Below are 16,472 nucleotides of genomic sequence, written 5' to 3'. Positions count from 1 at the left end.
TATTGCTGAATACATAATTTCAGACAAAAGAACAGACACACACACACAAAACCACCAACACAGAAAATACAATACACGCACACACACCAGCAGGCATAGACACAGACGAAAGAAGCAGCAGTAGCAGTAGAAGAGAATGCGAATAAGAACTGCGTATATGTATGTGGAAATACAAAACAGCAGACACAGCGAACGACGAACAGTGTGCTTTTTCGGCATAGATCTCGGGCTTCAGACGCAATAAAACGCACAATTTAATCGAATAACGGCAACAAGCAAATCGCTGACATTAATTGTGATCAAAACAGCTGTGGAAGTGGAAAGGGTACAAGAAAAGTAATCATAAAGTGTGAAAGGTCAGCAGCAGCAGGAACATTTCGCTGTATATAAAATTGTGTGTGCATGTCGTGTGTGTGTGTGTCTTGTGTTAATGTATGTGTATGTGTGTCTAGCTGTCACTTTCTTGCGCGCGCACAAGACATACACAAATTGAAATCAGCGACCATCCCGTCCCTCCCCCACAAATGAATTGAAAGACATAAAAACTTGACGTACGCGCCCGGTTCCGGTACCATCGCCGTCGACGTTGCTGTCGTTTTCGTCGCCAACGCCGCTGTTCGGTTAACCGTCCCCTCAAAATCCAACAAGCAACAAACACAACACTCAGTTGAAATTGCATATAAAAAGTGGAAGTGTGCGTTCCCGTTTCCCCAAGCCGCTGTTATTGTGTCGTTCTCGTTCGCATTCGCATTCGCGTTCGCGTTGTTGCTGCATTTTATTTTGTTTTGTGCTGCTGCCAAAGATCCATCATTCACATCCAGCTTCCAGGCATTTAGTGCAGGCACCGGTGTCATTGCTGCTGTTTACATGTGGAAACCGTTGTGCAGGTAATATACATGTATACATACATAAATGCAGACATGTGTGAGTGTGTGTGTAAGTTTTTGTTTCTTTTGCAACTTTATTTCATGTTATGCACTTGGTGTCAATCTGCTCCAGATTCAGAGGCTGGAATTTGTCAACTTTTAATAAGCTTATGGGAAAGGGGGAAATTTAAGGTTGAGCAAAGCTTATAACTAAAATACCCTGCAATAGGCTCATTCATTTATAATTAATTTACAGCATTTATTATACGATTCTTATCAAGTTTTTGGAAAGAGTACATCTATATATGTATATGTATGTATATATAGGTATGTGTGTGCAGTGAATGTAACTATCTGTTGCCGCTGGAAAGTATTAGATAGTTTGTCCTTGTTTACTTCCAGTCACGCAGTTACGCACAGCGTCTGCCTTTGCAGACAGTTGACCTTGGCACAAAACGCCCCCGTCAAATGCTTCCACACAAATATACACATAAATATGTGTGTATGTGAGTAGATAAACAGTTTTGCACACCTCGACGTCTTGCACAGCAGCTGCATTTATTATTGTTAATAAAATTAATAAAACGAAAAAAAGAATCAAAAATAAAATCGCGTTAAAAATGATTATACTTCCTTAATGCAGACAGACTCTCGTAATTATCACAAATATTGTCATGATATGGTGCCATGCTTTTTTTTTTTTTGTTATTATTATCAGGCAGTCAGTCGCACGTACTATGGGGATATCATCACAAATACACACACACACACTCACACATGCATGCAAATTATCAAGTTTTAATTAGAAAGAGAACGAATACTAACTATTATAAACATTTTTAGAAACGCTGGCTGACAACAAAAACAAACGACAGACACATCAACAGAGAGAGAGAGAGAATCCACAAAAACCATCAAAAACAAGTGGAACAGTGTTGGATAACACGCAGCCAAGTTCATTCCAGACTGTGTAACAGAAGGAGAAGGAGGAACTACAGCAGGTGGAGCAACGGAGCAACAGCAGCATTACAAAAGGATTTAGTTTAGACTGGAGGGCATTAGGCGGAGTGACGGTGGGCCAGAGGCACATTTCATTTTTTGGTTGGAAGTTGTGACCACAGCTTTGTTTGTGTGCGTGTTTCTGTGCGTGTGTCTGTGTGGTAGACGTGAGCGGGGAAGGGGCGCGGTCTAGGTGTCCAGCAGTCGTCCAGTGTTGTGAGATGTTGCCATTCACTCCGCAAGTGGTTAAACGTTTGTTAGCACTTAAAAAGGGCAACGAGGACAACAGCGTCGAGGGCAAGTGGTCCGAGAAGGCAGTGAGGAATCTGGTGAAGAAAATCAAAAAGAGTTCACAAATTGAGGAACTGGAACGCGCGATATCCACACAGAATTGCAATACCAGGTGTGTGACTGTGCCGCGCAGCAAACCCGCTGCCACCGGCGAAAGCCTGCGAAAGGGTCTACCACACGTCATCTATTGCCGCCTATGGCGTTGGCCCGATCTGCAGTCACAGAATGAACTGAAGCCGCTGGATCACTGCGAATACGCGTTCCATTTGCGCAAAGACGATATCTGCATTAATCCGTATCATTATAAAAAGATTGAGCTATCGATATTGGTGCCAAAATCGCTGCCAACGCCACCCGATTCGATAGTCGATTATCCGCTGGATAATCATACGCATACGCATCAGATACCAAATAATACGGAATATAATGCTGCAATAATACGCAGCGCATCGTTGAGTCCGCCACAGTATATGGAATTGGGTGGTGGTGGTGGTGGTATTGGTGGTGGCAACAGCAACAGCAGCGTTGGCAGCAGCAGCACAACAACAACAACAGCATCAGCAGCATCGGCTGCAGCAGCAGGAGCAACTGCTGCCACTGGTAGCCACTATCAGCAGCAGCAACAACATCAACATCATCTTCAACAACAACAGCAGCAACAACAACAACACTCGCCATTATCATTTGGTGTGGGCAACATGGACTCACAATCGAGTGTATTGAGTGTGGGCAGCAGCATACCCAATACGGGCACACCGCCACCAGGGTATATGAGCGAAGATGGCGATCCAATTGATGCCAATGATAATATGAACATGTCGAGGCTAACACCGCCCGCCGATGCCGCACCAGTGATGTACCATGAGCCGGCCTTCTGGTGTTCCATATCCTATTATGAGCTAAATACACGGGTGGGCGAAACCTTTCACGCCTCCCAGCCATCGATAACGGTTGACGGCTTCACCGATCCATCCAATTCGGAGCGTTTCTGTTTGGGCCTACTCTCCAATGTCAATCGGAATGAGGTGGTCGAGCAGACGCGTCGACATATCGGCAAAGGTGTACGTCTCTATTATATTGGTGGCGAGGTGTTTGCCGAATGCCTCAGCGATTCATCCATCTTTGTGCAGAGTCCCAATTGTAATCAACGTTATGGTTGGCATCCGGCCACAGTTTGTAAAATTCCACCCGGTTGCAATTTGAAGATCTTCAATAATCAAGAGTTTGCCGCACTTTTATCGCAATCCGTATCGCAGGGATTTGAGGCGGTCTATCAGCTGACACGCATGTGCACCATCCGGATGTCGTTTGTCAAGGGTTGGGGTGCTGAATACCGTCGACAGACGGTCACCTCAACGCCCTGCTGGATTGAGTTGCATCTGAATGGACCGCTCCAATGGCTGGATCGGGTACTCACCCAAATGGGTTCGCCCCGCTTGCCCTGCAGCTCCATGTCATAAGTGTGTGTGTGTGTGTGTGGCATGCAACAGCCACAATCCAACAAACAATGCAACAAAGCTCTTCGATCGATCTATATAATACTTTTATATGTACATGCACTATAAATCCTATATTTTTTTTTTTTTTAACATTTACACAAAATATGTAATGTTTAGTATCGAAAACAAAACGTAAAAAGAAAAAGATACATTTAAAAAAAGTGAGCACTTGAAAATAAGTGTTGCTCAGATACAGATACACAGAAATATATCTATCTATCTATATATATATATATATATGTATACAAAGAGAACTTCTATATATCTTCATCTACATACATACAAATACATAACATACAAGATCATGTATTTTGCGTAGGACTTTAGTGTGTAGGCATAGCAGGGCAGGAAGTCGGGGGGAACGATAGATCATGAGAGATGATGAGACAGAGAATTGAGATTGAGAGACATGAAAGCCAAAACTTTTGATAAGAATGGGGCAGCTCCACATTTTAAAGCAAAACTCGACATTTTATACACAACATTTGTAAAACATAGAACATAGAGAAACAAAAACAAATAGAGATGCTGTGTAACAGTGTTGCACAACGCGCTCACGCGATAGAGATTCAAAATTCTTTGTGAAAGAAACAAAACTTCAGGTGATTTGGGAAACGTTTTTTCTAAGATTGAGCATAGCACGGAACAAAAACAAAACAACAGAAACTGGGATTTATCAAGCTTGAAGCTTACACACATACACACACACAATACATATGAGCTATCTTGCAAAACAAATTATATATATATATATATATAATATATAAATATTTTAAAATGAAAATATGTCATATGAATGTTGTTCTAACGTTTAGATTCTTCGCTTAGTATGTGTGTGTTAAAATCTTAAATTAACAGTAATTAAGCAACAAAAAGGAAGCACGCATAGTTCGTTTTAAGTCAAAAAAAAAAAAAACAAAAAACAAATCAAAGAAAAAACAAATGTAACTTGCCCTATAAATATACAGTTACTCAAGTAACTGCTTTGACAAATTTTAAAAATTCGCCTATTTTATTTTCCAAACATTTCTTGGTTTGTTTTTCTAATTTTTAATCCATTGGGTTGAACTATTTAAAAAAAAATTATTTTATATTATTATTGTTAAATCAATTACTTGACATACTGTATGTATGTAACTGCACACTGTAAGCAAACCTAACCTCATACAAAAATGTGTGTAATTTCAGTTAAAGTCAAAATATAATATTTAAATATTTGAAATGACAAAGAAGTGCAACAACTTAGAAACTTGTGTATACACTCAAATGCAAGATAATGCGATTTATATTGCGACTGAACCGAGTCTAATATTGATAATGCAACCCCCTTTACAGTGCCTGGTATAAGTACACAAATAGGGGCAAATTTATTTAGTTTATAACCAAGTGTGCAGTTATTGTGTGGCAAGTTGACTTGTTTTTTTTTTTTTTTTGTCTTTCCTTTGATTTTAGATCTTAAGTCTCTACAACTAAATTCGCTAGCTTATTTAAAATGCGTGTGTATGTTGACTATGTCATAGAAATCTAAAATCTTTTTAAGTTATAAATTTAATACTGTTCTTTGTTTACATATTTTTACCATATATTATTTCTTCCTCTGTTACAAAACTAAAAGCAAAATATTAAAGGAAATTAACAGTCGTGTGTCAGTGTTGCACAACAACAATGTCATTTAAATGCTGCATTTTGTTGTTGCCGTTACAAAGCTTACAATGTATTTTGTATTTGTATTCGTTAAGCTGCGCTTTGACAGTTGTCAGCGTTGCCACTGCGTGTATGCAAGGCTCGGCTTAGTGTTGCCAGAGTTGTTTGCTGCGCACGGCAGTTGAGCTTGAACAAAAGCTCGATTACACACACTCACACATAGTACCACTCACAGACACATCTAAGTATGTATATGCATATTTTTGCTAAAATGTAACAGATGTAATGTTATAATAATTAAGAGAAATAGAGAAAGGCAGACATCATAACTTACATACTTATGAAAAACAGTAGAACAGAACCAAACGTAAGTGCAAAACGAAACAAAAGATAAAATGCAACTGTAACTGAGAAACCAATAAATAAGAAAAATAATTAAACAAATATATGTACATGTATATGCGCAAATACAAAAGCAAAAAAATAACAATTACCAACACAAACACATACATAATATCTAATAAACATACATACAAGCATGCGTCTAAAGATAAAGATACAAGTTTAAACAAAAACAAAAAGAATTCTATGTATAAATCGTATATTTAAATAAACCTTATATTTTAAAAAATAAAACCCGGCTGTCTATTCTATTTGTGGAGCTTTAAATGTTGTTTATAATTCGATTTGCGTAGAAAGCAGGACGAGCAAAAGGAGCAACGAAAGGGACGAATTTGTGTGTGGGCAATTTGATGATGATTCAGCTCCGAGGAGCTAAAGAAACGTTTCCCACACTGCGGATGCGTACAGGGGAAGTCCCGTTGATTATAATGACGCTTCAGATGCGTATTTAAATAGCATTGATCCGTTAGAACGCGTCCACAAATGGGACAAGTGTAGCTGAGAGAGGCAGTTGATGTCGCTGTCTCCTGCTGTCTCTCTCTCTCATTCAACTGCTCCTCCTCCTTGTCGTCTCTCTTACTGCTCACATGCTGCAGCTTGACGTGCATGCGTCGTGCGTGAATGGAATGAAAGCACATGTTGCAACTGGCCACGGTGCATGAATACGGCTTCTCTCCCGTGTGCAGACGTCGATGCACCAACAAATAGTTGGCAAAGCGAAAACCCTTGCCACAAATGTCACATTCATGTGGCCGCTCATCTGTGTGGATAACGGAATGCATGCGCAATTTATTCAACTGCCGAAATCCCTTGCCACACACACTGCAAACGTGCGGCTTCTCATCCGTGTGCGTCATCTTGTGTATGCGTAGGGTATATGCGTCACTGAAACACCTCTCGCACACATCACACACGTTAATCCTTTGTCGCTTCGTTACTGATGCACGCTTCCCTTTCACTTGTTTCGCCGGAGAGTGTGACGGTGACGGTGACGTTGATGGTGTCTGTACCTGTCAAGAGCTAAGCATGAGATGGGGGCAAGCTGGGAGTAATGTCAACCCACAAAAAAAACCTCTGCACGAGGTAAAAGTCTAGTGACGAAAACAATTTCTGGCCCCAAAATTTCTGATATCCAATTTTGTGACGTACAAAATTCAGTTTAACATAAAAATTTCAAATAAAATTATTAATTTATATTTTTATTTAAAATTTGTAAATTAAACTGAATTTTGTTCGTCATAAAATTGGATATCAGAAATTTCGGGGCTAGAAATTGCTTTCGTCACTAGACTTTAACCTCGTGTAGAGGTTTTTTTTGTGGGATGTCAGAAATTTTTCCAATTGCTGTTGACATTGTAACTTTATCATTAATGCAGGTTGATAGTAAAATATATAAATTTATTTGTTGAATTTCCTTCATAACATTTTTTCTTTAATTATAAAGAAAACTAGGGGGCTTCGCCCCCTGCTCGCTGCGTTTTTGATGGCACTGAGTAGTTGTATATGAGACTCAGTTGATTTTGTAAAAAAATGTAAACGTAATTAAAAAGTAGCGAAATCGCCAAATCACTATTTGCGCTAAGGCACATTCAAAATGCAGCTTAAGCCAACGTATAAACATTATAAATTATTTCACCATGATGTTAGCTCGTTAATAAATTCACCTTGACTTTAGCTTACGGTGGAATTAATTGGGTGAAGTTATGGCAGCGAAAGCTCTCTGATTTTAGAGCAAAGTTGAATATCGTCTTCTTTTAAATTCTGTGCAAATATTTTGTCAATGCGGTTTGCTGCTCTTCTGATCACCTTCATCCGATTAATTCCACCATGCATTACGATAATTACCAGCTCGACGAGCTCAAAGTCTGTATCCACTTGCAGCGCATTCAGTTGGCCAAATAGCTGCATATCCTCGGTGAGGCAGGCGGCATAGCTTTCATCTTCCAGCGACATAAATTGTGGTTCATCCTGCGGGTGACGCATTTTAGTCAAATGGGCGCTGTCTGGTGTTCCTCTAAAAGAAAGGTGCCGCCAATCCAACAATCAACCTGATCGACCGACCAACCGATCGATGTTTTAACTTTGTGTTCTCACTGTTCTCTAATTATTACGTTATGCGCTTTGTTCCGATAAGATTAGGTGTTTCGACTATAACAAAAAAAAAATGAATGAATGAAAAAAGTATACAAAAAACCCGACGGACGTTGGCGTCGTCGCGTCGTCGTCGCTTCTTTTGTATTTCTTTGGTTTTATCGTATTGCCGTACCATAATAAAATCGATCGATAAATACAATTGTTGTTGATATTACTAGTATTATACATATGTACTATGTATATATTTTTTATGGCTATTGCTGCTGTTGTAATTTTAGTTTTATTTGTACTTTAAACAATTTGCTTGCGACGCGCGCGCACTTTGAACCACTTGAACTTGGCCAACAAATGATCAGATGTTTGCATATACATATACAAATAATTACATTCATATATCTACATATTAGTAATTACATACAAACATATGTACATACATGTGTATGTGTAGTCAACCTTAGTCCAACAATTAAACGAAACTTTATCGACAAGTGACCCATTCCCAGCAAACCCGTATATTACACTATCCTACACAACAATATATAATTTAGAATTTTGTATTATTTTTCTATATAGCATTTTTGGTTTTGAGACAATTGAAAAAGGTAAATAAATATTTCCATTGAGTTTCGATTTTTTGCAAAATAAAATGATAAATCAAAATGCTACCCATAATTTTTGTGCTACTTTTAAATCATAAGATAGCTTTGGACACAAACCAAAATGTACTTCGCTCTTACTATCCAAAACAAACTAAAAAATTTAAGTTATCACTTGATTTCATCTTGGTAAAAAATCTGCACGTGTTTGCCTGCACTTTGTTGTACAGTGTGATCAATGATCGATTTAAATGCATAGGTGGCGCTTAAGTGTCAAAAGCCGTTGCACTGGCTAAAATAACGGTGCGGTGTGTAGAGCAGAGTTGAACGCAGGCCAAAGCGAGATGGCAATATAGCACACAGAAAAGAAGCATACAAACACACACACAGCTGGTACATGGTGTAAACTGGAAGGGAATGCTGCAAGAGTCGAAATGAGAGCAATATTTAAATGTGAAATAAAGAAATGAAGAGAAAAATAAATGTATATTTTGAAATGGTTTATTTAATGAGCAGCAAAGCGTAATTGACTGATGTATTTGCATACAATTGAATTTGATATTTAGAAGAAGAAGAAGAAGAAGAAGAGGAACATGTGAAATGTGTGAATTATAATTGATAATTTATACTTTGAACTTTTGCAGCAGATGACGAAGCTCCTCATTCTGGCGACGCAGAAAGACGACCTCGGCATCGTATTGAACTCGCATCTTGAGCACTTCAACATAGTGATTGAGTCCATGCTCGAGAGTCTTCCACAGATGCGTCTTCGAGGCTGGAAAGATGTTGGTGAATTGGCGCCAAAATGTTTGAATTTGCACATCGTTGAAATGGATGAGTTCCGTTTCGAGACTCGTCTCCGAAGAGCTGCCGTATTTCTGCTTGTGCTTTTGATTCGTATAGAGATTCATGGCATGGAGCACCAAAGCCGGTTCCATGACCAAATAATGATTGGTGCACGTGTCCCGGGGATTCCCCTTGACCAGAAATGTCTGAGTGTCGGTGGCGCGACCTTTGAGCAATGCCTGATCCAGATTATTAACATCGCCCAGTTTGAGGGAACGCGATTGCTTCTGATCCTTGAGGAAGACCTCGGCACACTTCATGGGACTGAGACCCGCCGGCTGGCAGGTGGGACAATAGGTGTACGGCTCAAAAACGCGCGTCAGCTCCATCACATGATCCAGATTGCGTATACGCAGTGCGGCAAATATGTTATCGATGCGCACCATCGTCTGCTCCCGCTCCGTATACGGCCGTAGGATCTTCAGCAGACGCTCCTCGATCAGAAATCCACCACGATCCGCCAGCTTGCGTAGAATATTGCGCATGAGACGTGCGGATTCCGGTGGCAACTCCTGCATGGGACCACGCGATCGATCCGTATCGGCCGTGGGACTATACCCGGATCCGCCATACTTCTTGGGCAGCTTGCCAAAGCGACGCTCGATGCGATCCATGGGATTAACTGGACGCTTGGCAGCCGGCTTATTAATGTTCTCGATATTGATGTTGGGCTTCTGCCACGGCATCACCAGCTGCTGTTCATGCAACACACGATCGATCTCAAAGATGCGTGTGAGTAGATCAGTGATCTCATCATAGTTGATGTTCCACACCCGGTTGAACTTCTCCCGATTGATGTTGCGGGTGTGCAGAGCCTTTGCCTCCATTTCACTGATGCTGCCATGGAGCTGTTGGATCTCGTTGGTCAGCTTGAGTATGGTGCGACGACCGCTGTGAAAGACGTGCTTGAAGTTACGCCGGGTACGTGCCACCGTCTCATAGAGACGTGCCACACGGCGTTTCTGCTGATTGGTGATGATGGTGTTCTCATCGTTGCGTCGCTGCAACACTTGATAGTTGTAGTCCAGTTTCTCCGAGTTCATCAGCACATTATCCCGTGTACGGCGCAGTTCGAGCTCCAGCCGTTCACACTCCTTCTCGAGGCGTACACGCGTCTGTTTGGTCAACTCATCCTGGGAATCCTGCAGCAGTTGGGTCTGCAGCGAATAGAACTGTTCCCGCACCCGCACCAATTTGGATTTCTCCTCAAAGTTGGTGTTGAGGGCATTGAAGAAACTGCGCCACTTCTCGGCCGCCGTCAGTGAGAAGGTCTGACGCTCATCCTCGACGGTGTTGCGCAGCATCTCCAGATGCTGTTTATACGACTCCTTTAGTGTCTCCACCTGGTTGTCCACACGCTCCACGAGACAACAGAGATCGGCCGCCTGGCGTTGGCGATCGAACTCGTATTTGGCATTCATGCGATCGATCTCCTGTTGACAGGCGGCTATCATCTCATCCTTGCGAGCCATGATCTCGCCAATGCGTTTCTTTTGATCCTCGATCTGATCCCAGAGCAGCATCGGCTCATTGATCTCATTCAGCTCGGTCCAACGGGCCTTGATGTCATCAAACTTGGCCAAAGACTCCACATTCTCACACTCCAAATTCCGGGTCATCTCCTTCTGCTGCGACGCCTCAAACAGCCGACGATTCAATTCGCGTCTCTCGTTCGCCACACGAATGTTGGTCACCAGCTCATTCCCAAAGCGCACCAGTTGGCCAAGACGTGTGCTCGACAGCTCCAGCTGCTGATCGATTTTGCTCATCTGGGCCATGGAGCGCTCCGCGAATCCCTTGGGCGTCTCCCGCTGCACTTGACGCACACGTTGCACAATATTCTGACGTCGCTCGTCCAGCAGGCGAACGGACTTGTCGCATTTCTCGTTGACCACCAGTGCATCAACGTGCGCTTGAAAGGACTCCCAGCTATCCACCTCAGCGACATCGCCGTCCTCCGGCTCCGCTTCCGTTTCGTCCTCTGCATCCGCATCGGATTCAAATTCCGTGTTTACGTTCTCCGGCTCAACATCATCATCGTCCTTGTTATCGTTATCCATTGTTGTTTATCTGATGAAAATCAACAATAAAATATATATATAACTGTTATATATCTGGTATATGTACGTAAAGTTTAACTTTAATTTCACAGGTATATTTACTTTGTGTTGAATTCAAATTTGAATTTGAGGCATAAACAAGTATCGAGTGTTGTTTGATCGATGGCCGTTGTCAGGTTACGTCGTCAACTGGACGCTTCACTTTGTTTATTCCTGCCATTTGATGGTAACGGTGCATATTTCTTATTTTCAATAAAGTTTTTGGTAAATGTCTATTGGTCCGGTTCCAGCTCAAAAACAAATATTAAAAAAAAAAAACCAAATAGGGGGTGATTTATCATGAATTTAGCCGCAAAAATAAGTTAGGGGACTCATAAAGTTTTTTTAAACAAATCTGTAAAGTTTACATTAAAACTTGCCATTTTTTTTTGCTGCTTTGTGCAACTTTTCACTGTTATGGCCCGTTTACCAACACTACTTTTCTTTGACTTGTAAATTTTTTGGCCTGTTTACCAAGTACATCATGGGTTTGTGAGTTTTATTTTGAAAAATCTCGACCGAGAAATAATATTAGGAAAAAAGATTCATATATTGGATATTTGGCAAACTTGCTCATGAAGTGTGTTTGCAACCGTGAAAATAAGCGCAGCAGGCAAAAATTTGTTTAAAAAAAATCACGCGGTTTTTAAAAAACAAATTTTTGTCTTCGGTATACTATCTACTTTACCAAACCCTTCTAGTATGTAGTTTATAGAGATGTTTGAGAAGCTACTTGTGAACGTGTGACCAAATCAGTGTTGGTAAACAAGCTGTAAAGTAACAAGTTGCACAAAGCAACAACAAAAATAGGCAATTTTGTATTCAAAGATTTGTTAAAAAAAAAAATAGATGAGTCCCCAAACTAATTTTTACGGCTAAATTCATGATAAATCACCCCATATTTGATGTTTTTTTTCTATTTTTTTTAGTTGGAACCGGACCAATAGACAATTACCATTTAAAAACAGTTTTAAAATTTTTTTTTAGCACTTTTAGCTACTTTATACCTTGAATTCTGGCAACACTGGTGTAAAGCAAGCGTTGCTATCTCGCTCACACGAACACGCCCAAAGCAAGAAAAAAGCACATTGTATGAACGTGTTGATGTCATCTTTATGAATGTACACATGCATATATTTACATTTAATTGTCATTAAATGTGCATAAAATTGAGATATCTTTCCTATTTGTAATTAATATAATTTGAGTCCAGCCATTACGGGGTTGCATTCGACACTGATGTCAAACATGGAATACAGCTCTGTGCTCCTGGGTTGCATTTTGTGCCTTACAATTTTCGAACATACATACATACATCATTGCAAAGCTGTTTTGAAATCTTTGAAGGCGCTTTTTTATTGTTGGGTTTTTATTAAACACATTGCAAAATGATGTGGAATTTTTTTAAAGTACATAAATTTATATATATTTATTTATTTATTATTTACAATTCCTGTTTGATAATGGTTAGGGTTGGGGAGGGGGAATTATTTGTTAGGGTTTGGGATACAATCGCTGCTCCTCAGTTATCCTCAGTCTCCAGTGTGATTTCATAAATCAACTCGTGATCGTTATACTCCTGCTGCCTGTGCTGTGTATGCTGATGATGATGCTGATGATAATCGGCATGTTGTTGTTGTTCCAGTTGTGTCTCCAGATAGTGCTCATCATCGTTATCATCGAGCAGCTGCTCCTCCGTGTGCTGCTCGTTGTCATCCTCGGCTATATGCTCGATTAGCAAACCATCTTCATAGTTATTTTGTTCATACTGCTGTTGTTGTTGTTGTTGCTGTTCCTCCAGCTCTGCATCATCATGCAGATAATTGCTGTTAACCGTCTCATAGATGGTGGCTTCCTCACATGATGTTGGCTGCAGATGTTGTTGTTGCTCTTGCTCCTGCTGCTGCTGCAGTTGCTCCTCATCCACATCATTATCAATCACACCATTGACATAATTCGACTCAATTAACAGGCCAGCATCCTCATCGAAGTCCTCTTCCAGCATATCGGCCAATTCATCGCCTTCCGTGATGAATATGCCATCCTCATTGTTAATCCGTGACTCATCCTCGTTGACCAGACGCCGCGTATTGCTGCGACACTGTATGGAACGCTTGTGGGCATCAAAATAGTTGATATCGGTGAACTCCTCCTGGCACAGATGGCACACATATGTGTCCTGATTCAAATGCATCTCCTTGCGATGTCGGGCCATCTTGTGGGCATCCCGACACTGCATCCCACAGAAGGGACACTTCAACATGCGTCGCTTGCCCATGTGCACGTTCCGGATGTGCTCCTGGAGCGAGAAGTTCTTGTAGTATGCCTTCTGGCAGTATTCACACTGAAATCGTCGCTTCTTCTCGTGCGTCGCCTCCCGATGCCGTTTCAATTGTGTATTCTGTGCGAATGTCTTGCCGCACATCTCACAGATGTGCTCCTTCTCCAGGTGCCGTCGCTGATTGTGCACACGCAAATCCTGCTTGGTGGAGAAGTACAATTTGCACGGCTCACAGACATACGGCCGGATGCCCATGTGGCGACGGGCATGTCCCGCCAGATATTTACAATCCCGATACGTTTCGGTGCAATAGATGCACGCATAGCGATTCTTGCCCGGCACCAGATGTGTCTTTTGATGCTTGGACAATTTCGATTTATGCATAACATCCGGACAGATGCCACATTCGACCGGCAGCTTCTCATCCTGCAGGCTGCCAATCATGGAGAACTCCACAATCGGTGTGCCGTCCTCATCGAAGTCCACAATGGTGGCAATCAGCTCATCGAAGAGCATATAACGTCGTGGTCCCTTGAACATGTCCAACATCTTTTCACTCGGCTGAGCCAACGGCACTGGCGGCTCCTCGCTGATCTGTATCTGACCAGCTGACTGTTGTTCCATTGTTGCATCATTCTCAATCTCTTCATAGACATCATCATCATTGGCGTCATCTTCATCATCAGGCATCACATAGTTGCGCTTCAGACTTTGCATTGTAGCTTTTGTTTTAGCATTATTATTGTATTTCTTGCTGGCATCCAGCTCGATTGCCACCGATTCCATTTCAGTTGCTGTCTGCAGATAGTTCCAGGAATATAGCTGCTGTTCCTGCTCCTGCTGCTGGTCATGATCCTGTTGCACTAGATTGTTAACATATTGCTCATAATGTTCCTCCTCCTCTTCTGCCATTTCATTGTCCTCTGTCTCCTCCTGCTCACCATCATCGTCATCATCGATGGCCTCTTCCACCAGATCATCGAGATCTACAGAATGCGGCTCATCCATCATATACTGTACTTCCTCCTCCAGCTGCTGCTCCTCCTCCTCCTCCTCCTCCAACTCCCCGTCCAGCTCATCGAGCTCCTGCTTTGGCAAGCGCATCGTTGTCTGGTCTAAAAGTTCAGGACAACCGATCAGCTGTTGATGGAATTGTTCATTTTTAATGAGCAGCTCTCCCTCGTCGTCGCCATCATCGTTGACCAGAAAGTACTCCTCACTTTTGTATTCGCGTCCAACATCCACAGCATCCAGCACTACATACTGATTGTTGCTGACCGAATCATCGTCTTCCCCGCCACCGCCAACGCCGCCGTCATTCGTTTGGTCCGTGTATTCGCATTTTACAGGCATTACGAATTCTATAATCTCCGACATGTCCATGTTTATGCTAATCAGGACTGGATATTTGCAATTGCTGCGCTCCTATTTCGATTTAACTTATTTTAGCCGCTTCGTGCGCTTGTTAATTTATCGTGTGGCATTAGTGACTAGTGATAGAGTTGTATCGAATCGTTCGGATTAAGTTCTATTGAACTAATCACTAAAGTGAACAAGCGAACTAAATCCCTAATTGTAGTTCATTTAGTTCATAGACTGTTCGTTCAGTGAACGAAAAGTGCCGTTGTTTTTCGGCGCAGCGTCCTTAAACCGAATGTTGCCACTTTAGTAAAAATTTTCGATCTCATTTGATTTTATTCACTTAAAAATATAAGTACGTTTCGAAAAAAACTATTCTGAAGTTTTGTACCTTTTTTAAATATTTTTTAGCTAGAACTTTTTAAATTTCCAACATTTTTGTAAGAATTTTCTCGATATTTTAAAATTTATATATTTTTTTTAGAATTAAATGCTCTAACTTCTCTTCCTGCCGGCTGACGAACTTCAAACCTTCATTAAAAATGTTTACTTTAGTTTTGTCTAGTTTCGAGTTTTAAATTTTCATAAAGTTTATTAATTTATTTAGCAAAGTGGAAAAGAAATTTAAAATTTTATTCTGCATATTAAAATATTTAATTCGTTTTTGCTGACTATTTAAACCGATACTTGTCAGCAAATACATTTAGAGTTAGGCATCGATAATTATCGCACGCATAAATCTCAAGGTCACAACATATTCCATGCTATCGATAAGTCGACTGTCCGTTGGCTACAGTGCTAAAGCAAGTTGTCAGCTCCGCGCTGTTTAAAATTGAGCGCTACAATCAATTCACAGCGCAAGCGTAACGATAACGGTTTCCCATGCCATCTTCTTCTTCTTCCCGTTCGTTTTCTTTCACTGGTTTATCATCTTCGTTGTTTTGGCTTGCGGTTAGCCAACTTCTTGGCCTAGCCGAGTCCACACATTGCATTTCGTTGGCGCTTGCGGCTTATTTGATTTGCACACTTGGTAGCGTGCGTTTGTGTTTTGATTTTTGCTGCCGCTTTTGGATACGTTAGTTAAAAATTGTTTTTACACTTATGTTGTTAACTGTTTTTTTCTGCATTTTCGTGTGAAGCGCGCGCATGGCTAGCTGCCGTTAGTTAAATATTTCAAATTTGCGGTTGTATTTCGTTAAAAGAAAATTTTGTAATTGACGCGAAATTGTGTAAGCATTTTTCTTTAAATAAATTTTTTTTAAATACTGTTTATTTTTTTATATGTGGTGTATGTGGAAATTAAAAGAAAAATTTAAATTCCATAGAAACAAAATTGAGTTGAAATGTTTTAAGAAATTTACTTAATTAAAAAAAATAAAAATAAACTTTTTAATTGAATTGAAATTTTCTTAAATGAAAATAAATGTGTTAAAAACAAAAAATAAAATTTAATTGAAACATACTCAATTAAATTATAATAATGTGTAAAAAAACCA

The 16,472-nt window shown here is 40.7% G+C and overlaps 4 protein-coding genes across 5 annotated transcripts; 1 reads left to right on the top strand and 3 right to left on the bottom strand.

Annotated features, from left to right (window-relative positions):
* The first annotated feature begins 62 nt into the window (after positions 1–62).
* LOC117794211 (mothers against decapentaplegic homolog 3) lies at positions 63–5,688 on the top strand. Its single transcript, XM_034634758.1, has 2 exons — positions 63–887; positions 1,710–5,688. Exon 2 carries the CDS (start codon positions 2,087–2,089, stop codon positions 3,614–3,616), a length of 1,530 nt encoding a protein of 509 aa, XP_034490649.1. The 5' UTR covers positions 63–887; positions 1,710–2,086; the 3' UTR covers positions 3,617–5,688.
* Positions 5,689–5,883: 195 nt separating this feature from the next.
* On the bottom strand, positions 5,884–7,982 carry LOC117794212 (zinc finger protein 239). 2 transcript variants are annotated; one of them, XM_034634759.1, is made up of 3 exons: positions 7,968–7,982; positions 7,547–7,849; positions 5,884–6,711 (listed from the first exon to the last, which is right to left on the bottom strand). In XM_034634759.1, exons 2-3 carry the CDS (start codon positions 7,682–7,684, stop codon positions 5,950–5,952), a joined length of 900 nt encoding a protein of 299 aa, XP_034490650.1. In that variant the 5' UTR covers positions 7,685–7,849; positions 7,968–7,982; the 3' UTR covers positions 5,884–5,949. The 2 variants fall into 2 exon arrangements, with proteins under 2 accessions (XP_034490650.1, XP_034490651.1); XM_034634760.1 differs by lacking the exon at positions 7,968–7,982 and having other exon boundaries at positions 5,884–6,721; positions 7,547–7,679.
* An 894-nt stretch (positions 7,983–8,876) lies between these two features.
* LOC117794209 (dynein regulatory complex protein 1 homolog) lies at positions 8,877–11,552 on the bottom strand. Its single transcript, XM_034634757.1, has 2 exons — positions 11,400–11,552; positions 8,877–11,307 (listed from the first exon to the last, which is right to left on the bottom strand). Exon 2 carries the CDS (start codon positions 11,295–11,297, stop codon positions 9,015–9,017), a length of 2,283 nt encoding a protein of 760 aa, XP_034490648.1. The 5' UTR covers positions 11,298–11,307; positions 11,400–11,552; the 3' UTR covers positions 8,877–9,014.
* A 1,185-nt stretch (positions 11,553–12,737) lies between these two features.
* Positions 12,738–15,111, bottom strand: LOC117793461 (zinc finger protein 287). The gene has a single exon (XM_034633774.1). It carries the CDS (start codon positions 14,998–15,000, stop codon positions 12,859–12,861), a length of 2,142 nt encoding a protein of 713 aa, XP_034489665.1. The 5' UTR covers positions 15,001–15,111; the 3' UTR covers positions 12,738–12,858.
* Positions 15,112–16,472: the final 1,361 nt, after the last annotated feature.

The sequence above is a fragment of the Drosophila innubila genome, chromosome X, assembly GCF_004354385.1.
Source record: "Drosophila innubila isolate TH190305 chromosome X, UK_Dinn_1.0, whole genome shotgun sequence".
NCBI lineage: Eukaryota > Metazoa > Arthropoda > Insecta > Diptera > Drosophilidae > Drosophila > Drosophila innubila.
Note: the sequence above shows the minus strand (reverse complement) of the source record. Positions and strands in the feature narration are given on the sequence as shown.

Excerpts from the sequence above, each read along its gene's own strand:
- LOC117794211 (XM_034634758.1), top strand. The coding sequence starts at position 2,087 with ATGTTGCCATTCACTCCGCAAGTGGTTAAACGTTTGTTAGCACTTAAA.
- LOC117794212 (XM_034634759.1), bottom strand. The coding sequence starts at position 7,684 with ATGCGTCACCCGCAGGATGAACCACAATTTATGTCGCTGGAAGATGAA. Across the intron at positions 6,712-7,546 it reads ACTTTGAGCTCGTCGAGCTG|GTACAGACACCATCAACGTC; the intron begins GTAATTATCGTA and ends AGCTCTTGACAG.
- LOC117794209 (XM_034634757.1), bottom strand. The coding sequence starts at position 11,297 with ATGGATAACGATAACAAGGACGATGATGATGTTGAGCCGGAGAACGTA.
- LOC117793461 (XM_034633774.1), bottom strand. The coding sequence starts at position 15,000 with ATGGACATGTCGGAGATTATAGAATTCGTAATGCCTGTAAAATGCGAA.